At 38.9% G+C, this 16569-nt stretch overlaps 2 protein-coding genes across 3 annotated transcripts; both read left to right on the plus strand.

Moving 5' to 3' along the window:
• Window positions 1-253: 253 nt before the first annotated feature.
• LOC128355161 (fatty acyl-CoA hydrolase precursor, medium chain-like) lies at window positions 254-6943 on the plus strand. Of its 2 annotated transcripts, none has more exons than XM_053315400.1 (13): window positions 254-329; window positions 2849-3041; window positions 3131-3251; window positions 3561-3694; window positions 3852-4005; window positions 4103-4207; window positions 4329-4427; window positions 4530-4673; window positions 4780-4857; window positions 4943-5090; window positions 5188-5337; window positions 5425-5497; window positions 5581-6943. In XM_053315400.1, exons 1-13 carry the CDS (start codon window positions 299-301, stop codon window positions 5765-5767), a joined length of 1617 nt encoding a protein of 538 aa, XP_053171375.1. In that variant the 5' UTR covers window positions 254-298; the 3' UTR covers window positions 5768-6943. The 2 variants fall into 2 exon arrangements, with proteins under 2 accessions (XP_053171375.1, XP_053171374.1); XM_053315399.1 differs by lacking the exon at window positions 254-329 and adding an exon at window positions 700-830.
• Window positions 6944-8466: 1523 nt separating this feature from the next.
• On the plus strand, window positions 8467-14768 carry slc2a10 (solute carrier family 2 member 10). The gene is made up of 6 exons (XM_053315413.1): window positions 8467-8522; window positions 10745-10820; window positions 11935-13215; window positions 13340-13462; window positions 14341-14476; window positions 14581-14768. Exons 2-6 carry the CDS (start codon window positions 10817-10819, stop codon window positions 14675-14677), a joined length of 1641 nt encoding a protein of 546 aa, XP_053171388.1. The 5' UTR covers window positions 8467-8522; window positions 10745-10816; the 3' UTR covers window positions 14678-14768.
• The last annotated feature ends 1801 nt before the right edge of the window (window positions 14769-16569 follow it).

The raw sequence follows: 16569 nt of genomic DNA on the forward strand, positions 1-16569 counted from the left end.
ATAAACGGGATACATTCTTAAATTTCAACATATGACATGCATTGTTTTAACACAGAATTGAAAGTGTGTGCGTGTGTGTGTGGTAGTGGTGGGCAGAATACAAAATTAAAGGGGTTAGCACACCCCATTGTAAAATCACAGTTATTAAAAGATTAAAGAGAAACCAGCATTGCCTGCAGCTGAGAACCAACACTTAACACAATACAATGAGCAATGTAGGCAGGAGGACAGAAGATAGTCAGGAGAAGCCAGCCAACCCCTATTTACTGAGTTTCAGACTTTGCCCTCTGGCTCCAGGATGAGGTTTATAGTTTTTACTATGGCCTCAGGTTTGTTCTTTTATTTTTTTAATTTACCTATTAAACATGTGGCATTCTTCTCAGCACTTTATATATGTATTGTATTTATTGTTATTTATTGTCCTGCTATTGATTTGCGGTTGCATCTCCTTGTGTGGTTGACCACTGTATTATTACTGTACTCAGGTGTGTGTTGTTTTTATGTGTCTATTCTGTTTTGTTGCAAAACAAATTGCCCCTTGGGGACATTAATTAATTAAAGTTGAAAGTTGAAAGAAGGAAAGTCTGCTCAGAGGTCAGCTGTTGCCGTGTTATAACTGTATATTGCATGCAGTTACGTGATATCCTGCTGATAATACTAACCTGAGCACTATCTCTGTCAGAGTCAGGAAGGGAGAGCTTCCTAGGGCAGCATTTTGTGATTTTGAGTGTTTCAATTTGCAGAGATGACAGCCATGAAGTTCCAGGCACACCAAACTCTCTTCTTTCTATTCTCTGTTGTATTTATACATGTTGCTGCAGAACTCTTTGGTAAGTAAGAGCAACCTAATTTCTCATTTACACAATTACACGAACAATAAAAATGTATTGTGCCTTCAGTGCTAGTAAAAATGACAAATTCAAGATATCTTGCTTGAATGTATCTGTTAGACGATTGAGATTGGGTCCATTATTAACCTTTGGTGCTACCTCAACCCTTCATATTTGATCATACTTAGTTCAAGGTGACCTACTTGTGGCCAAGTGGGACATTTTGACTGGCCAGGTGTGTAGTCAAGACATAATTACCTGCGTGGCGGAGTTTAGCTCAGTGGGAGGAGCGCCTGCCACATGTGTTGAGGCTGTAGTCCTCGCTGCAGGCGACCCCAGTTCGAATTCTGCACTGAGCGGTACTATCCTGCGTGTCATTGCCCCCCTCTCTGCCTTCTGTTTCCTGTCTATCTCTACTAACCTGGTCATTAAAGGCAAAAAGCCCAAAAAAATATACTTTAAAAAAAGACATAATTACCTGCGAAACTAGGCGGAAGAAAAACACTTTCCCCTTGTGGTCCGCCGAGACGCCAGGTATTGAGTTAGCATTTTTTTCCATGGCTATGACACTGTTGTCGGCCGAGCAGTCTCACTGAGTGGGGTAGTAGCCGGTATGTGTGAGCCAGTGTTAAGCAGTATGAAACCAGTTACCAGACCCAGGTCCCGTCTTGTGAAGTGTTTGTAATCAGTGCACCATACCGAGTGATCGTTGAGCAAGTAATCTGCTCCAGTCCACTGTAGTTTATTCATTTTGAACTTAGTTGCCTTGCAACATCACTGTGATATATTTATTATGAATCTGGTGGTTGTGTGAACCTCAAAGCACTACTGCACTTTATACATCTTGTTCCATAGTGTTTGTCAGGTGAATATCCAGTTTGTCTCCTTTTGCGATTTCTATTCTTGTGTTGTACAGAATAACTCCTTTTTATGCCTTGACACAATTGTAATAAAATATTATTTTTATATATAACTTTACGGGCTGACTGCTTGTTGTTTGAAGTAGGCCTACTGTTCAGTGATCTTATCACAAGGTTACATACTTAAAGACTGTGTAAAGTGAATTCAGACATTTTCTTCTAAACGCATTAAATAGGTCATAAATGTATTTCTAAAAAAGGTGTAAAAAGCATTTCAACCATTTAGATTTGAATTGTGGAGCTAGGCTTCACAAACTGTGTTTTAAGATTTCTGTGATCAGGATTTAGTGGGCGGGTCTGAAAATCAGCGCTCGTTAGCATAAACCCACCCCTGCTGTTGTACAGCACACACTACTACAGTCTACAGTTAGCCGCCGAAAGCTCTCAGACATAGCGTCCATGTTTCTGGTAGAGGTGGTGACTTTGATTGACTGGTGACACTTTGTAGGGGGCGGGGCTTCAACCAACTCTGCGGCCACACCCACAGCATTTGGGAACAGAGAAAGAGGCTGATTTTTACACGACTTTGAAGCCTAATTCATTTTTCATTTGGCGATTTTTTTTTAGTCATTCAAATTTGGCAGGGTGGTTAACAACATTCTTTTCTGTGGTATGTCAAACTCAGAACACATATTTATTCTTACTTTACACAGACTTTAAATAGAGCCTGATTGTGAAATCCTATCCCTGAGAAGCAAGCAAGGTGGAGGCAATCGTTTCTTTGCTAGCTTCATGGTGATGGAGGATATAAAACTTACACTGTGTCAGTTTGTATTGAATTGGACCATTTCTGTTCTATTTGATGCTCTAAATGTGAGATCAGCAGGACTAAGGTGTCAAGAAAGGATTGCCACCCTACTGGTACAGTAGTTATGGGCATGTGAGTGATCATACCAACAGCATGGCAAACAGAGTCATCAGCACCGCAAGAATCAAAATGTTATTTTATTATTCTATTCCCAACAGGCCATAACCTATATCTGTGTAGACATTTCTGACACAAGGAAGAAAAAACATTTTTGAAATCAGTTCAATCATTGTTGTTTTTACTTTATTTTGCTACATTATGATTCTGACTCAGTACTAATATCCTGACAGCACCTGATGTCCACACAAAGCTTGGGAGCCTGAGAGGTGAGTATGTGAGTGTAAAGGGGAAAGACATTGGTGTCCATGCCTACCTGGGTGTCCCATTTGCTAAGCCGCCTGTAGGCCCTGCTCTGAGACTGGCTGCACCTCAACCTGTAGAGGGATGGGAAGGAGTGAGAGACGCCACCCAGCAGCCGCCCATGTAAGGCATCCTCTGCTCCACTTTTTGGATACTGTACTTGGAGGAATTATATCTGTTTTTTACACATAAGTGTTTCTTTTTTTCCCCAGGTGTATTCAAAATAAGCAGGTTCTCCTAGATATGCTGGCAGTTGTCCCAGATATTTCAGAAGATTGTCTTTACCTCAACATTTACACTCCTGCAACCAGAGCTCATGATGCCAAACTCCCAGTAAGAACTCTTTGCTACAGATTGGAAGTGATGCTTTTTAGCTACTGAGATTCAGTTTTGGATAAGTTTGTATAGTGTTTCTTGAGAAGGTGGTTTGATGGATTGGTTTCCATACTTTTAAAGGGTCCATAATGTCAATATGAATTATAATTTCTATGTTTACTATCAGGCTGCAACTGAAGTTGTCAATAATTGACAAAGCCAATTTATAATTTTTCATCAGTTTAATGTAGTTTGATTGAAATTATTACAAGATCAACTCAGTTATAATGAAGTAAAAAGCACCAAAGTCTTTCTTCATCTGACCAGGTTATGGTTTGGATCCATGGTGGTGGATTTGGTTTTGGTTCAGCTTCAGTGTATGATGGCTCAGCCTTGGCTGCTTACCAGGACGTGGTTGTAGTTCTAATCCAGTACCGCTTGGGACTTTTGGGCTTTCTCAGGTAAAAGGGCTGAAGTTTCTAAACACAGTTAGAATAGACATACTATGATTATACTCTGTATCTGATCAGCACATGTCAATCGAAACTCAAAATTGACTCAAGTTTAGCAGTTAGTGTAAACGTAGCCTTATAGAATATGCCTGTATTGTCTATCCAGCACAGGAGATGAGCACATATCAGGGAACTTTGGTCTGCTGGACCAGGTACAAGCATTGAGGTGGATCCAGGAGCACATTCACAACTTTGGAGGAGACCCAACTTCAGTCACTGTATTTGGGGAGTCTGCAGGTGGAGTGAGCGTGTCCCTCCTGGTGAGGATCAATCTGCTGATGAAGTATTGCAATTATTTCACTGCAAAGTTGCCACTGTCCACAGAGCCATTCATATGTCTCTTGCTTGAATTAACAGCTTCTCTCACCATTGTCTGATGGCCTGCTCCACCAAGCCATTGCAGAGAGTGGCACTGCTGCAATGGATGTGATCATGATAAATGATCCTCTACCAACAACGCAGGTTATTATTAGTTTTTTGTGTATGTGCAAACTTACTTCAGAGCACAATGTTGAGAATATCACAACACATCTTTGTTTATTTCTTTAAACTGTTGAGATGAATCCCTGATATCTGTCCTCAGTTCGTGGCAAATGCATCTGGATGTAGCATCGAAAGCACACAGAAGATCGCCGATTGTATGAGAAACCTTGACATTGATACTATTGTGACCATTGGGCAAGTGAGTTTCTATATATAATACTGTATGTATGTGAAGCCCATAATGCTTTCTGCAAGGTTTCTGTGAAATGTTCACGTTCATGTGACTGTTTTGTGTCTCAAGGATGTAAAACTACGATTTAGTGTAACTGTTGATGGACACTTTCTGACAAGACCCGTGGCTGAGCTGTTCCAAAAACATGAACTTCTTACTGTACCGTTCATGACTGGTATTAACAATGATGAAGGGGGCTGGTTTTTATCCAATGTAAGTGTGTATGTTGAATTGTTAAAGTTTTGTGATTTAATACCATACCCATTTCCAGATGAGCCCATTAATTTGAAATTTTAATTACCTCTGCTTATTCTCTTAGGCCTTTGCTCCTTCAAACTGGACAGAGGGAATGGATCGGGAGCAGGTTGTGAACATACTGTCCCTCTTCTTCCCTGATGTAAGACAAGCACTGCCTGACGTTACCATAATACTCTGCATCACCATGCTCAAGTTTCTCTGACAGTGTTGCTTATTTTTTCCAGCCCAAAGATGCAGTCATCAGAGATCTGATGGTAGATGAATATACTGGAACTGGTGAAGATCGTGTGAAAAATAGAGATGGCTATACTGAGATGATTGGAGACATCATGTTCACCATTCCCGCCATTAAGACTGCAAATGTTCACAGAGGTAAACTTTTTATACAAGAATATGGAAATCTATCTATATATAACTATTAGTGTCACACACTTTTATAAACAAGACATCACACATATTTGTCTTTTAGATGCAGGCGCCCCCGTGTACCTGTATGAGTACCAGCATCCTCCCAAATTCTTGCAGGCAAAAAGGCCAAGCTTTGTTGGGAGTGACCATGCAGATGAAATCTATACAGTATTCGGATTCTGTTTCACTACCACTCATGTCAAATTAGCAGGCAAGTGTAATGTAAAAAACACAATTTCAATAATAATCCAAGATCTGGGTTTTCTCTGTTTCATTTGATTATACTGTCTTATTTTAGATGCATGCCCAGAAGAGGAGGAAGAGTTGAGCAGAACCGTGATGAGCTACTGGGGCAACTTTGCTCGCACAGGGTAGGAATTAACCCTCATTATAATTAATAATAGCCATGGAGATAAGACAAACGTGTGTATAATGTGTGTGTGTGTGTTTGTAGGTCTCCTAATGGGCACGGCCTTGTCCACTGGCCAAAGTATGGAGTAGATGAAGAATACCTGGCAATTGATGTAAAGGAGCAGGTAGTTGGTCAGCACCTGAAGAGGGATCGCTTTATCTTCATGACTCAGACCCTCCCAGAGAAGATCCAACAGCATGAAGAGAAGATGGATCACAACGAGCTGTAGAGCATTCACCTCTCATCTTTCTCTGTTCCATCAACATTTTTTTCATTCCTTTTCATTAGTAATCTGGATAGCTTAAGCCTCATATAAGCTTCAGGTGGACCTTTGAGTACATTTTTCCAGGAAAGAGGACTGGATTTTGACTGTCATCACTCACATTGAAAGCACATTAGGAAGGGATCCTCTATTGATCCGTATGAGCAGGAGGAATGACTACAACAAGTCAAAACTCTTCTTCATCTGACTATTGTTTTAAGATTACTTAAGAACTAAAACATTGTTAACCTGTCCCCTACTGTAAAACTCCAGGATAGATCATTTTGCACTCTCCCCAATATACAAACTGCAAATTACACAGAGACATAGCTTGACAAGTGCTCAGGTTTAAACAAGCTGGTAGATTTGCATACCAGTCACAGCTTTTCACATTCACAACAATGCAGTAGGTTTACTTTAAGACATGGAATAACCTCAACAATAAACCAAGGTGTATCAGTAGAGAACACAGATACCCAGGGCAAAGTACAATGAAACGATACGTCCACATGAGCACTACAGTATGTCTGCATGATCGTCACCCTTGTCCTGTATTTAACTGCGATTCTAATACAGGTACCATATGATGCCACCAGATGGCAGTCATGTATAGCTAATAACTCACACTCAGTTCAATTGTTAACCAGATGCTTTGGAAAATAAATACATCTCAATATCCTTTGTAACCTGTTTAACAGTTTTCCAAAAAAATGGGTCATCTGCCACATGAAATACAATTATTTGTCAAAGACACTCAATATATGAATGTGAATTGTTGGTAACAATTCAGAGTATTTCTGCTGCAACTAAGAAGAGTGATTTTGAAATTGGGCCGCCTTGTTTTATATCTCTATCAATTGTAAAACAAGGGGAAGGACGACCTTACAACAATATTGAGACACTGGTGAAAACAATTGATTACATTCCTGAAATTCCTGAAGTTTTATTGGCTATTCTCGTTGGGTCAGAGTATTCATTGTCACTGATGATCAGTGTTCCCATATTATTATTTTCTTGGCAGATTTCTCTAATCTGCAAAAAAAACAAGACTGAGTAGATTGTTGTTAATTAAAGGATATGGACAAGTTTCCTCTTTTAAATTTCAAGAATACCCTATATAGATATAAGAAAAAAGGCTGGAATCTTCAGAAACATAAACTTCAGTGATAATATCTTTAATTCAAGACAGTAGATCTCAGGATGTGCCAGCATTAAACTTTCAGTAACCGGTATTTCTTGTGTAAGCATTAGCGGTTTTCAACATTAACCCTTTATAGGACACTCATTGAAAGGAAGGAAGGATGGAAGGGAGGAAGGAAGGAAGGAAGGAAGGAAGGACGGAGGAAAGAAGGAAGGAAGGAAGGTAGGGGGGAGGAAAGAAAGAGAGAAGGAGGGAGGGAGGAAGGGAAGAAAGAAGGAAGGAAGAAGAAAGGGGGATGGAGGAAGGAAAGAAGCAAGGGAGGAGAGAAGAAGGGAGGGAGGAAGAACAGATGGAAGTAAGGAAAGGAAGGAAGGAAGGACAGAGGAAGGAAAGAAGGAAGGGAGGAGAGAAGGAGGGCGGGAGAAAGGACAGATGGAAGGAAGGAAAGGAAGGAAGGATGGAGGAAATAAGGAACGAGGGAGGGAGAAAGGAAAAGAGGAAGGGAAGAAAGAAGGCAGGGAGGAAGGAAAGGAAGGAAGGAAGGAAGGAAGGATATTTTGGGATATTTACAGAAGTTACCAAATATAATTATTTGCCCAATAAAGGGTTAAACTAATCAAACAGCAGTCGGATTTCGAGCAGCCAGCAACAAATTGTTTTATAGCTACAGTCAAAAACGAAAAAGTTAATTCTAGACCTATTTGAACTTTGGCTTCTTTAACCAAGAAAAATCTTGTGATGATGTATAATGAGCCATAGGTGGTCAATCAGATCGTGACAACTACAAAACTGAGAAATATACAGTATGTAGGCCTAAGGGTTAAACAAGCCTATATTCTTAAACACACTGTTACCTTCTCTGTGACTGACTGAAACTAGTCAGTCAACATGTGATTATAATCAGAGCCGGACAGTAACGGAGTACATTTACTTGAGTACAGTACTTAAGTACAATTTTGAGGGATCTGTACTTTACTCGAGTATCATTTTTAGGGAGTACTCATGACTTTACTCAAGTACATTTGAGAGGCAAATATTGTACTCTTTACTCCACTACATATCTATCCATAACCGTGAGTACCCGTTACTTCTACTAAAAAAAAAAAAAAAAAATCAATTTGTCGTTTCCCTCACCTTCAGTCAAAGTCAAATCCATGGTCAGGTTAGATGAGAGACGAAACCAATATTTAGAAAATGTACTCTTGTACTCTTGATACTCAAGTACTTTTAAAAACAAGTACTTCAGTAGACATCTGACCGTAGTACTTTTACTTGTACTTGAGTAAAATTTAGCAAGGGGTAGGCCCTATCTGTACTTTTACTCAAGTAAGGAAGCTGTGTACTTTGTCCGCCTCTGATTATAATTATGTGGTTTAAAAAAAACACCGAACTAAACTAAACTAAAGCTAACTGATCCTTCCAAGCAGCTCATGGGTGACTGTCGGCCTCTGGTGTCAAAACTCCGCCAACAAAGTTTCTCCTGATGAAACTTGACACTGCTGCCACGTAGCTCCAACTTCCTGCAAGGGCTAGAGGTTTGTTCCCCGGAGCATCTCTGTGTCATCTCCTCTGCTCTTTAAGGTGAGTGTTTTTCTATCCTGGAAGTGTTACATGTAAAGAGATAGAGATAGGATTAAAGGGTGTTCAGAGATCATCATAAACATCTGCATGCGTCCCGGTTAATAACACACTCCGACATTCCAGCACGGACTGATAGATAACGGGTCTGTACTTGTAGACTACATAACAGGAACTGAGCTGTAAACACTCAAGAGTTTGTGCTTCTGTTAGATTTAAAAAAAAGAAAACTGAGCTAAAAGCATTGATGGAATGAAACTAAAAGCATTTATTTAAGTAGACGACCTACTGTAGGCCTACTTCAGTTCGGTTCAGTTTCAGTCAGGTTTGTGTACTTCATGTGACAGTTTCCATTTTCTTCCTCTTCTTAATGTATCTGACTTTATTTGTAGATTCAGAATTAACATGATTTTATGAATTATGATGCATGTCTATAGATTAAACAAGCCAATAGTATATAAAGTATAATGCATCAGAATTGAGATATATCAGGCTTTGGATACATACAATACTTGTTTTGGCTCCAAATATGATATTTGTTGGCAATAAGAAAAATCAATGTGTTATATATAACTATATAACTGCACAAAAGGCCCATTAGAGCTTTAAAGTGATCCGTTCAATTGTTAATGCAATCTGGTCCCACTGTACTGATGCAGGGATCTGGTTATGTTTCTGTGTTCAAGGTATCTGTCACAATAATTACATTATTGACGTAATGTACAATAACATAATTATCAGCATCATCATGTTAATATATGGACTTGTCATATGATACATGGACATGACTTTGATCATTTTTTGACCTCAGTATTTCCACACTTCACATTAGCAGCTAAGAGGCTATTCATGTCACATTGGCTAAGCTAGTAGTGTCCTCCATTCCTCACTGTGTACGTCCTGAGAGGAGACTGCAGAAGAATTAAAGTTAAATAACTCTGTCCTCAACCATAATGACAGTCTGTGTTTTTACACAAGTGTAGCACCCACTCTACAATTCCAACCCCGCCCTCCTTGCATTATGATGCTATTATATTATCATTATTTCAGTGGTATTAAATGATCTTCAAATGACAATAATACAATTTATCACAATTATTTCTGAGACAATATATCATCCAATAAAACTTATAGTAATAGTTGTCATGACAGGTCTAGTGCAAGGTGAAATGAATTCTGACTGGTTAACAGAAAACACAAGGAGCCAATTACATGAAATTATGCTTAAACTGCTGATTCAAGATCCTGTCCAGACACATATTAAGACATGGGAGTACTCCTCTTGGAACAATCATGTGTGTCTGAAGTTTCTTTCCCACACAAAAAAGTATTATTACTACTTTTATAACTTTGAAATTAAATCTACTCTTTTTTCGTCATTAGAAATGACTCTGTCTGTAAATTCTCAGTGTTTGTGCACTGGAGGCTTCAGGTTTCCACATCACATCAGTGTAAGTTGAATATTGGACCAGGCCTTGCCACCAAACTTTTTTGATGTCATAAATCCTGTTCACAGACCCTTAAAAGGTCAGAGAAACTGTCTACTTTTAGTGAATGTTGAATATGAAAACAAACATCTTTCTGCACAGAGAAGCTGAAACATCCAATTGTAGAAACAAGAAGAAAAACATATATTTAAGTGACGTAGGACTTAAACTTCTTAAAGGGGCATGCACATCATTTCTCTAGGGTGTTTTTAACATACAGCTCAAAAGAATCGTTAACATTGTCAAATAATGGGAGACAGATTTAGGCTATTGAAGAGTTGTGATCCCTGAGCAGACACACTGTCCTCTGGAATAACCCACAGTCTTCACAGTCTTCACAGTTACCATCTGTGGCACAACAATTCTTTTGAAATCAGAGGTGTCAAGGTCATTTTTATCACAGTGGTGTAGATTCATCTTGTTGATATTTCAGAAGCACACACCAAATTCCCCAGTGCTCCATCACTGGCAGCTGAAGATATCTTCTGTTTAACTAGAAGACTAAACAGGCTAAAACTGATTTCTACACAGCCGTGCATTTTTGTTGAGCCCACCTCAAGTGGACTGCCTAATGAAATCATGGCAATCAACAAGAGGGTTGTCATGGCGACGGGACTGCAACAGGCTCTTGTGGGCTCCTTTGTCTTTGTCCCTGTGGGTGCCAGACCAGGAGAGCACCATAGGAACTGGAAATTGTACTGGTGTGTGTTTTTTTAATGTTTTGCTCATGTTTCACAGAGGATGTCTTCTAAGAGACGAATCTGGACCTGCACAACATGACTAAACTGAACATATAACCGCACAGAAACAATGGGTAAGTTATTAGTAAGTGAGAGTTTTCACATTTTAAAGCTGTTTAGTAAGACATGTTACTTTGCAACGTTTTTTCCCTCTTTTTTTATAAAATACATTTGTGTTCACCTTTTAAAAATCAATGCATACCATAGTACTTATTTTAAAGCTGCAGATAGCAGCATTGTGAGTTTAAGGGACATTGAATTAATATTGAAGTCTATTCATTTGTGTGTTTAATTTTGCTACAGAAAAAGGAAGCAGGGGTTATTATTAATAAGTACTGAATTTCATTTCAGCCTGTTGAATTTGCATTGCTCTGAATAGGTTGCGCACATCAAAGAGTCATAGGTTGATGTGAGGAGCAGCTACAGAGCGGTCGCAGTGATGAATGCACGTCTTTCATTTGTAAACCTGCTTAAATATTATAAAAAACCATAAGTAAACTGGGAAAATCATTTTAAGATGGAATCATGTCAGTGTTGACTCTGACAAGACATTAAAAGACACAAGAAAGATATAGAATGAAATTTGCAAAGGCCCATGTACAATATCAAACACAAATTCTGTGTTCTGCTACTTTACATTACATTACATACTTTACATCAGGACTGAATCAATTAACTTTGTGTTGCATATATGAATAAATGTTGGCTCAGACAGATGGGGATAACGTAGGCTTTATCAGACTTAATTCTTTAATATATTGTCCCTTCTTCAACTTGCAGGCTACTTACAATGAATGTTCAACCTGAGTGTAATCAGCTATGTGTGAGATGTTAATACTTTCTTAAACCAAGCAAATAAGCTCTGAAATGTGCTGCTCTTTAAGCCATAAATACACTTTTTAATTGTTATAAAACATCAAGAAGTAAAATCTGCTATTGACACCATGATGTGTTGAAGAATACAAATGACTGACCTTGTATCTTAATAGCAGTTGGCATTTTCTGAATACAATTAAATAGAGATGCAGATTATTTTATGTCAGCATCTTGTGGCCATGAGTGGTACTGCATCTCAAGGCAGTTCTGCTCTAACATAAACATTCATAAATTCACCACCTACATGATTGCAGTGAGTAAACTTAACTTTTGATCTAAATGTAAACCATCTGAATGTCTCCTTCCTCCTAGGTTGCTCCATCCTCCTACTGGCCAGTGTGGTGTCCACTCTGGGCGGTCTGGTTTTTGGTTATGAGCTGGGCATCATCTCAGGTGCCTTGCTGCAGCTCAAGATCGAGTTCAGGCTCTCTTGTATGCAGCAGGAGGCTCTGGTCAGCTCTTTGTTGATTGGAGCCCTGCTGGCTTCTGTTGTAGGTGGCTACCTCATCGACCGACACGGCCGCCGAAACTCCATCCTCCTCAGTAACGTCCTGATCATGATCGGCAGTCTGGTCCTGCTCGTCAGCTCCTACCCGGCACTGGTGGTTGGAAGGATGACGGTGGGCTTCGCCATGTGTATATCCTCCATGTCTTGCTGTATCTTTGTGTCTGAGATGGTCACATCCGACCGCAGAGGCTTCCTGGTAACAATGTATGAAGCTGGGATCACTGTGGGCATCCTGGCAGCCTACGCCATGAACTACATCCTGTCCGACTCCAAGAGAGGGTGGAGGCAGATGTTTGGATTTGCCATAGTACCAACACTGATTCAGCTTTTCTCTATATGGTTTCTTCCATCCAGCAATGAGGAATCTTCAAACCACGACTGCTCTCATGCCCAAAGAGACCTCATGAGTGCCGTCGAAAACCAAGAAGCAAATAACTCCAAAGTTAGCTCCAGCAAGGAAAGCAAGAAGGTGCAGTACAACAGCATGTACCTTCTCCAGTGTGAAGACAACATGAGGACGCGGACTATCATTGGATTGGGACTGGTGCTCTTTCAGCAGTTCACAGGCCAGCCAAGTGTTCTCTTCTACGCCTCCACCATCTTTCACTCTGTGGGGTTTCAGAGCAATGCCTCTGCAGTGCTGGCCTCTCTTGGCTTAGGGTTGGTCAAAGTGATCGCTACTCTGACCTCCATGGTGTTTTCAGACAGAGTGGGCAGGAGGCCTTTGCTAATCAGCGGATGTTCTGTCATGGCATTGTGTCTGATAACCATTGGACTCCTCAGTGGACATTCATTGACCAATGATAAGAAGCCTTGTAACTCTGAAGACTTTGTCACTAACACAACGGCTCTACCTCTTTTAAATGTTGCTAATCTGTCTGTTTTTGACGCATCTCTTAATAAGAACCACAGATTCCTCAATAACAGCACACAAGAGGAAGGTGGAGTTCTTGATATAGTGAGACAGAAACCACTGGAACCTGCTCTGGGATCATCTCCAAATGACCATGCAACAGTTGTAAACTGGATCATTCTCATGTGTATGATGGCTGTTGTGAGCGCATACGCCGTTGGATTTGGACCAAGTTTGTATATTCACTCAAAATGTATCATTTTACAGTTTAGAAACCTAGAAATGGTATCTTATGACCGCACATCTCCTTGTAGGTGACTACATCTCAGAATGAAGCTCTTTTTTCTGTCTTACAGTGACCTGGCTTCTCCTCAGTGAGATATTTCCAGCTGCTGTAAGGGGAAGAGCATTCGCCTTCACCAGCTGTTTCAACTGGGCTGCCAATCTGTTAGTCACATTCACTTTCTTGAATGTTATCGGTAAGCATCTGAGCAATCTTTTCATGGTTATTTTGACTGGTCACACAAAGAAAAGCACAGGTGTAACTAATAACGTTAGTGATGGTTCTTTTTCATTTACATTTCCCAGTAAGCAATGATGCCAGTGAGTCAGCAATAATAACACTACTAGGGGCTTGGAATCATGAAGCCATTGTAATCAATTACACCTGTGCTTTTTTATTGTACCAACTCAAAACGTCTGCTGGCCTATTGAACCTGTCTGATTACCAACTTTAACAATTACGTTTGTCTTGATAGTCAATATAATAATGTATTATTTTACACTGGAGATATAGGGTTTGTCTAACACAGGTGTATCTAGTACCCATATTAATGGCTACATAATGGTTTTAGAGGGCAGGTACTGTGCATGTAGACTCAATGGCGTGGCTTACGTCATTAATGTTATTAGTTACACACCTTGGCTTTTCCTGGTCTAAAAGTTCAGATGTCTTCTGAGGAAAAAGATCTGCTTTTAAAAAGTGTAATGCTGCTCGAAAATCAATCAGGAGCAATTTAAAAGCCAAAATAAACAGAAATTATTCTTAACTCAACAGACAAAACAAAAAAAGTTAAATAATTCTTTCGTTCTTCACTTTCCTATACTGCATTTGATTTTTGATTTTCTCTAGTAAGGTGGAAACCTTGAAAAACTGGCAGACTTTCAAATATGAAATGATAATCAATTTTTTCTTTATTTAAAAAATATATATATATATTTTAATTGCCATATTAATTAATTATGTTGACAAATAAAATGTTGTCATCACTATGTAGCCAATATTACATGTGCAAGATGCATAATATGAAATGATGACAATAAATAAAGTATTAAACTTTTTTTTTTTCACCAACAGATGCAGTCGGTCTGTCTGGGACATTTCTTTTGTACGGGACGGCCTCTGTGGCAGCCGCAGTTTTCTTCTACTTCATGCTGCCAGAGACCAAAGGCAAAACTCTGGAGGAGATAGACAAGGAGCTACGTTTAAACAAGTAGGAAATATTCTTCCTCTGATGATATAAACATCATGGTGTCAGATGCCACGCTGGGATGCTGATGTGTGTGTGTGTGTGTGTCCTCTGGTCTTGTTTTATAGGTTTTACCACAATGGGGAGTGTTGTGGAGTCATCAGCCGGAGAAACTCTTCCCCACAGTACCAGAGAGTGCGCTGTCAAGTTAGCACCTCAGGGTGAAACAGTAAAAATAAAAATAGTCTGACTGAAGGTAGATTTTACTGCAACGCACTTGATAATTAAATATGTGGTATCTGTATGAAATATGTTAATAAACTGTGTTTTTTTTTTACATTTTGTGACTTTTTATTGTGTTGTGATCATAGCAGAGAAGGTACACTCTTTTTTACTCCATGGGTTTTAATCTCATAGTTTTGGCTGGGACATTCATGGACTCAGCTTTATACTGGAAGTCCAGGGATGTTCCGGTGAGCCTACATGCTCTGACTTCTTGATATAAAATTACAAAACTAATTCTAAAAAGCATTACTAAAATGAGGTCAATGTACATATATGTGATTCTGCATATCTCTGTTACAACTTCAAGTTTGAAAGTATCTTGAGGTCTTAAATAGTATCATATAAGGCCTTTAAGTTTTCAATTTAGTTTGTACAAGTATTAAATATTTCTTCTTTCTTGTGAAATCAGCTATAAAATGTTTGTATGTGATTGCAGGCTTTCAGTAGACATTATACACTTAAAAAAACTAAAAGTAACTTGATTATTTTCCCTATGAAGCTGTTAAAATCTTTTTTATATAGTAGTGTTTCAGTTACCACCATCAAACTCATCTACTCATAATGATTAACTGGATGTTTAAGTGAAAATGTAAATGAATTCATATTTTTAAAGCTGGGTCCACAGTGCATTTGTATTAATTATATAATTAGGGATAACCTCCTGTACACTGCTGAGAAGAGGCCATATCATCCCTACTGGTTTCCATCATACTTACAGTACATACTTGGCAGTATAGTTGTATGATCTGTATTAAATTGCCTTCTATGTGGTATGAAGCTGTTAAATAATCCTGAATTAAAACTTGGTGAGCCTGCAAAAGCCCAGTGATTACTGCAGCTTAACGGTCTTCCAAATGATTCAATTATATAATGGTTTGCGCGTGTATTTGTTCAGTCTGTGCGATCCTTTGAGCACTCATGATGCTCTCATGGTCTGTGTTGCTGCTGAATGAAGTTATTGAGAGTCATAATTGATGGGAATGATGAGTAAATGATCTGAGGGGAATCATATTAAAGGTCATGAGGTGTGCTGCTGTGAAAACCAGTGGTATGAAATAAAGCTGATGGTATCTCAGCTTGAGCTTGGAGGCACAACATTTGTGACAGTGTGTGCATTCACTACGTAGGGAGGTATGATGAAAGATGCTCAGAGGACTAAATGTAGGATTCAGTGTTCCTGGAATATACCAGATAAGATATATCAGCCTCTGATGCCACTATTTTTAAAAACTCCTCTGCATCTCCTCTCTTTAAAGTTTTTCAAAGAGTATTAATAAATTGCTTGGAGTGCTAAGTTATCCAGTGTTGCCTCTTTCTTCATAAGACAGATGTGGCTGAAAAGTTTTCAAACTATATTCAAGTTTTGGAAATCTAGCTATAAAAAGGTGTTTACTCTAATAAAATGATATACTTTTTGTCAAAGCAAAAAGTATAAGAGTTTTTGCACATTTGTAAATTTAATAAGACCTTTTTAAAACCTCTTTAAGGAAAACTATGTAATGCAAAGCAGGGCTTTTAGTGTTGTAGTGGGTTGAAATGAAGCTCATTTTGAAGTCATTAATATAGTTCCAACTACTGGTTATTTTTTTTACATTAAGAAGTTGGCTGGTTATGTTAAATAATCAGAAAATAATGATAAACTGAACAAATATAATTACACTAAAATCAAATCTATTACCATAAGTCCTACAGTTCCAGAGATTGAATATCAAAAACTAAATGTAAGACTTTTTAATGATTCACAGGAACCCTGGTATAAGTTCACTGTAGTAAAGCCATAATGTGCACACTGTAACCTGTTGATGTGAGATAAATGAGTGTGAGAAGATGAC

Source organism: Scomber japonicus, chromosome 3 (genome assembly GCF_027409825.1).
Source record: "Scomber japonicus isolate fScoJap1 chromosome 3, fScoJap1.pri, whole genome shotgun sequence".
NCBI lineage: Eukaryota > Metazoa > Chordata > Actinopteri > Scombriformes > Scombridae > Scomber > Scomber japonicus.

Bases quoted from the DNA above. Each gene is read 5' to 3' on its own strand.
- LOC128355161 (XM_053315399.1), top strand. From the start codon at position 746: ATGACAGCCATGAAGTTCCAGGCACACCAAACTCTCTTCTTTCTATTC. The intron at 4,006-4,102 runs GTGAGGATCAAT...TTGAATTAACAG, and splicing joins GAGTGAGCGTGTCCCTCCTG to CTTCTCTCACCATTGTCTGA. The intron at 4,858-4,942 runs GTAAGACAAGCA...TATTTTTTCCAG, and splicing joins TGTCCCTCTTCTTCCCTGAT to CCCAAAGATGCAGTCATCAG.
- slc2a10 (XM_053315413.1), top strand. The intron at 13,216-13,339 runs GTTTGTATATTC...TCTGTCTTACAG, and splicing joins CGCCGTTGGATTTGGACCAA to TGACCTGGCTTCTCCTCAGT. The intron at 13,463-14,340 runs GTAAGCATCTGA...TTTCACCAACAG, and splicing joins CACTTTCTTGAATGTTATCG to ATGCAGTCGGTCTGTCTGGG.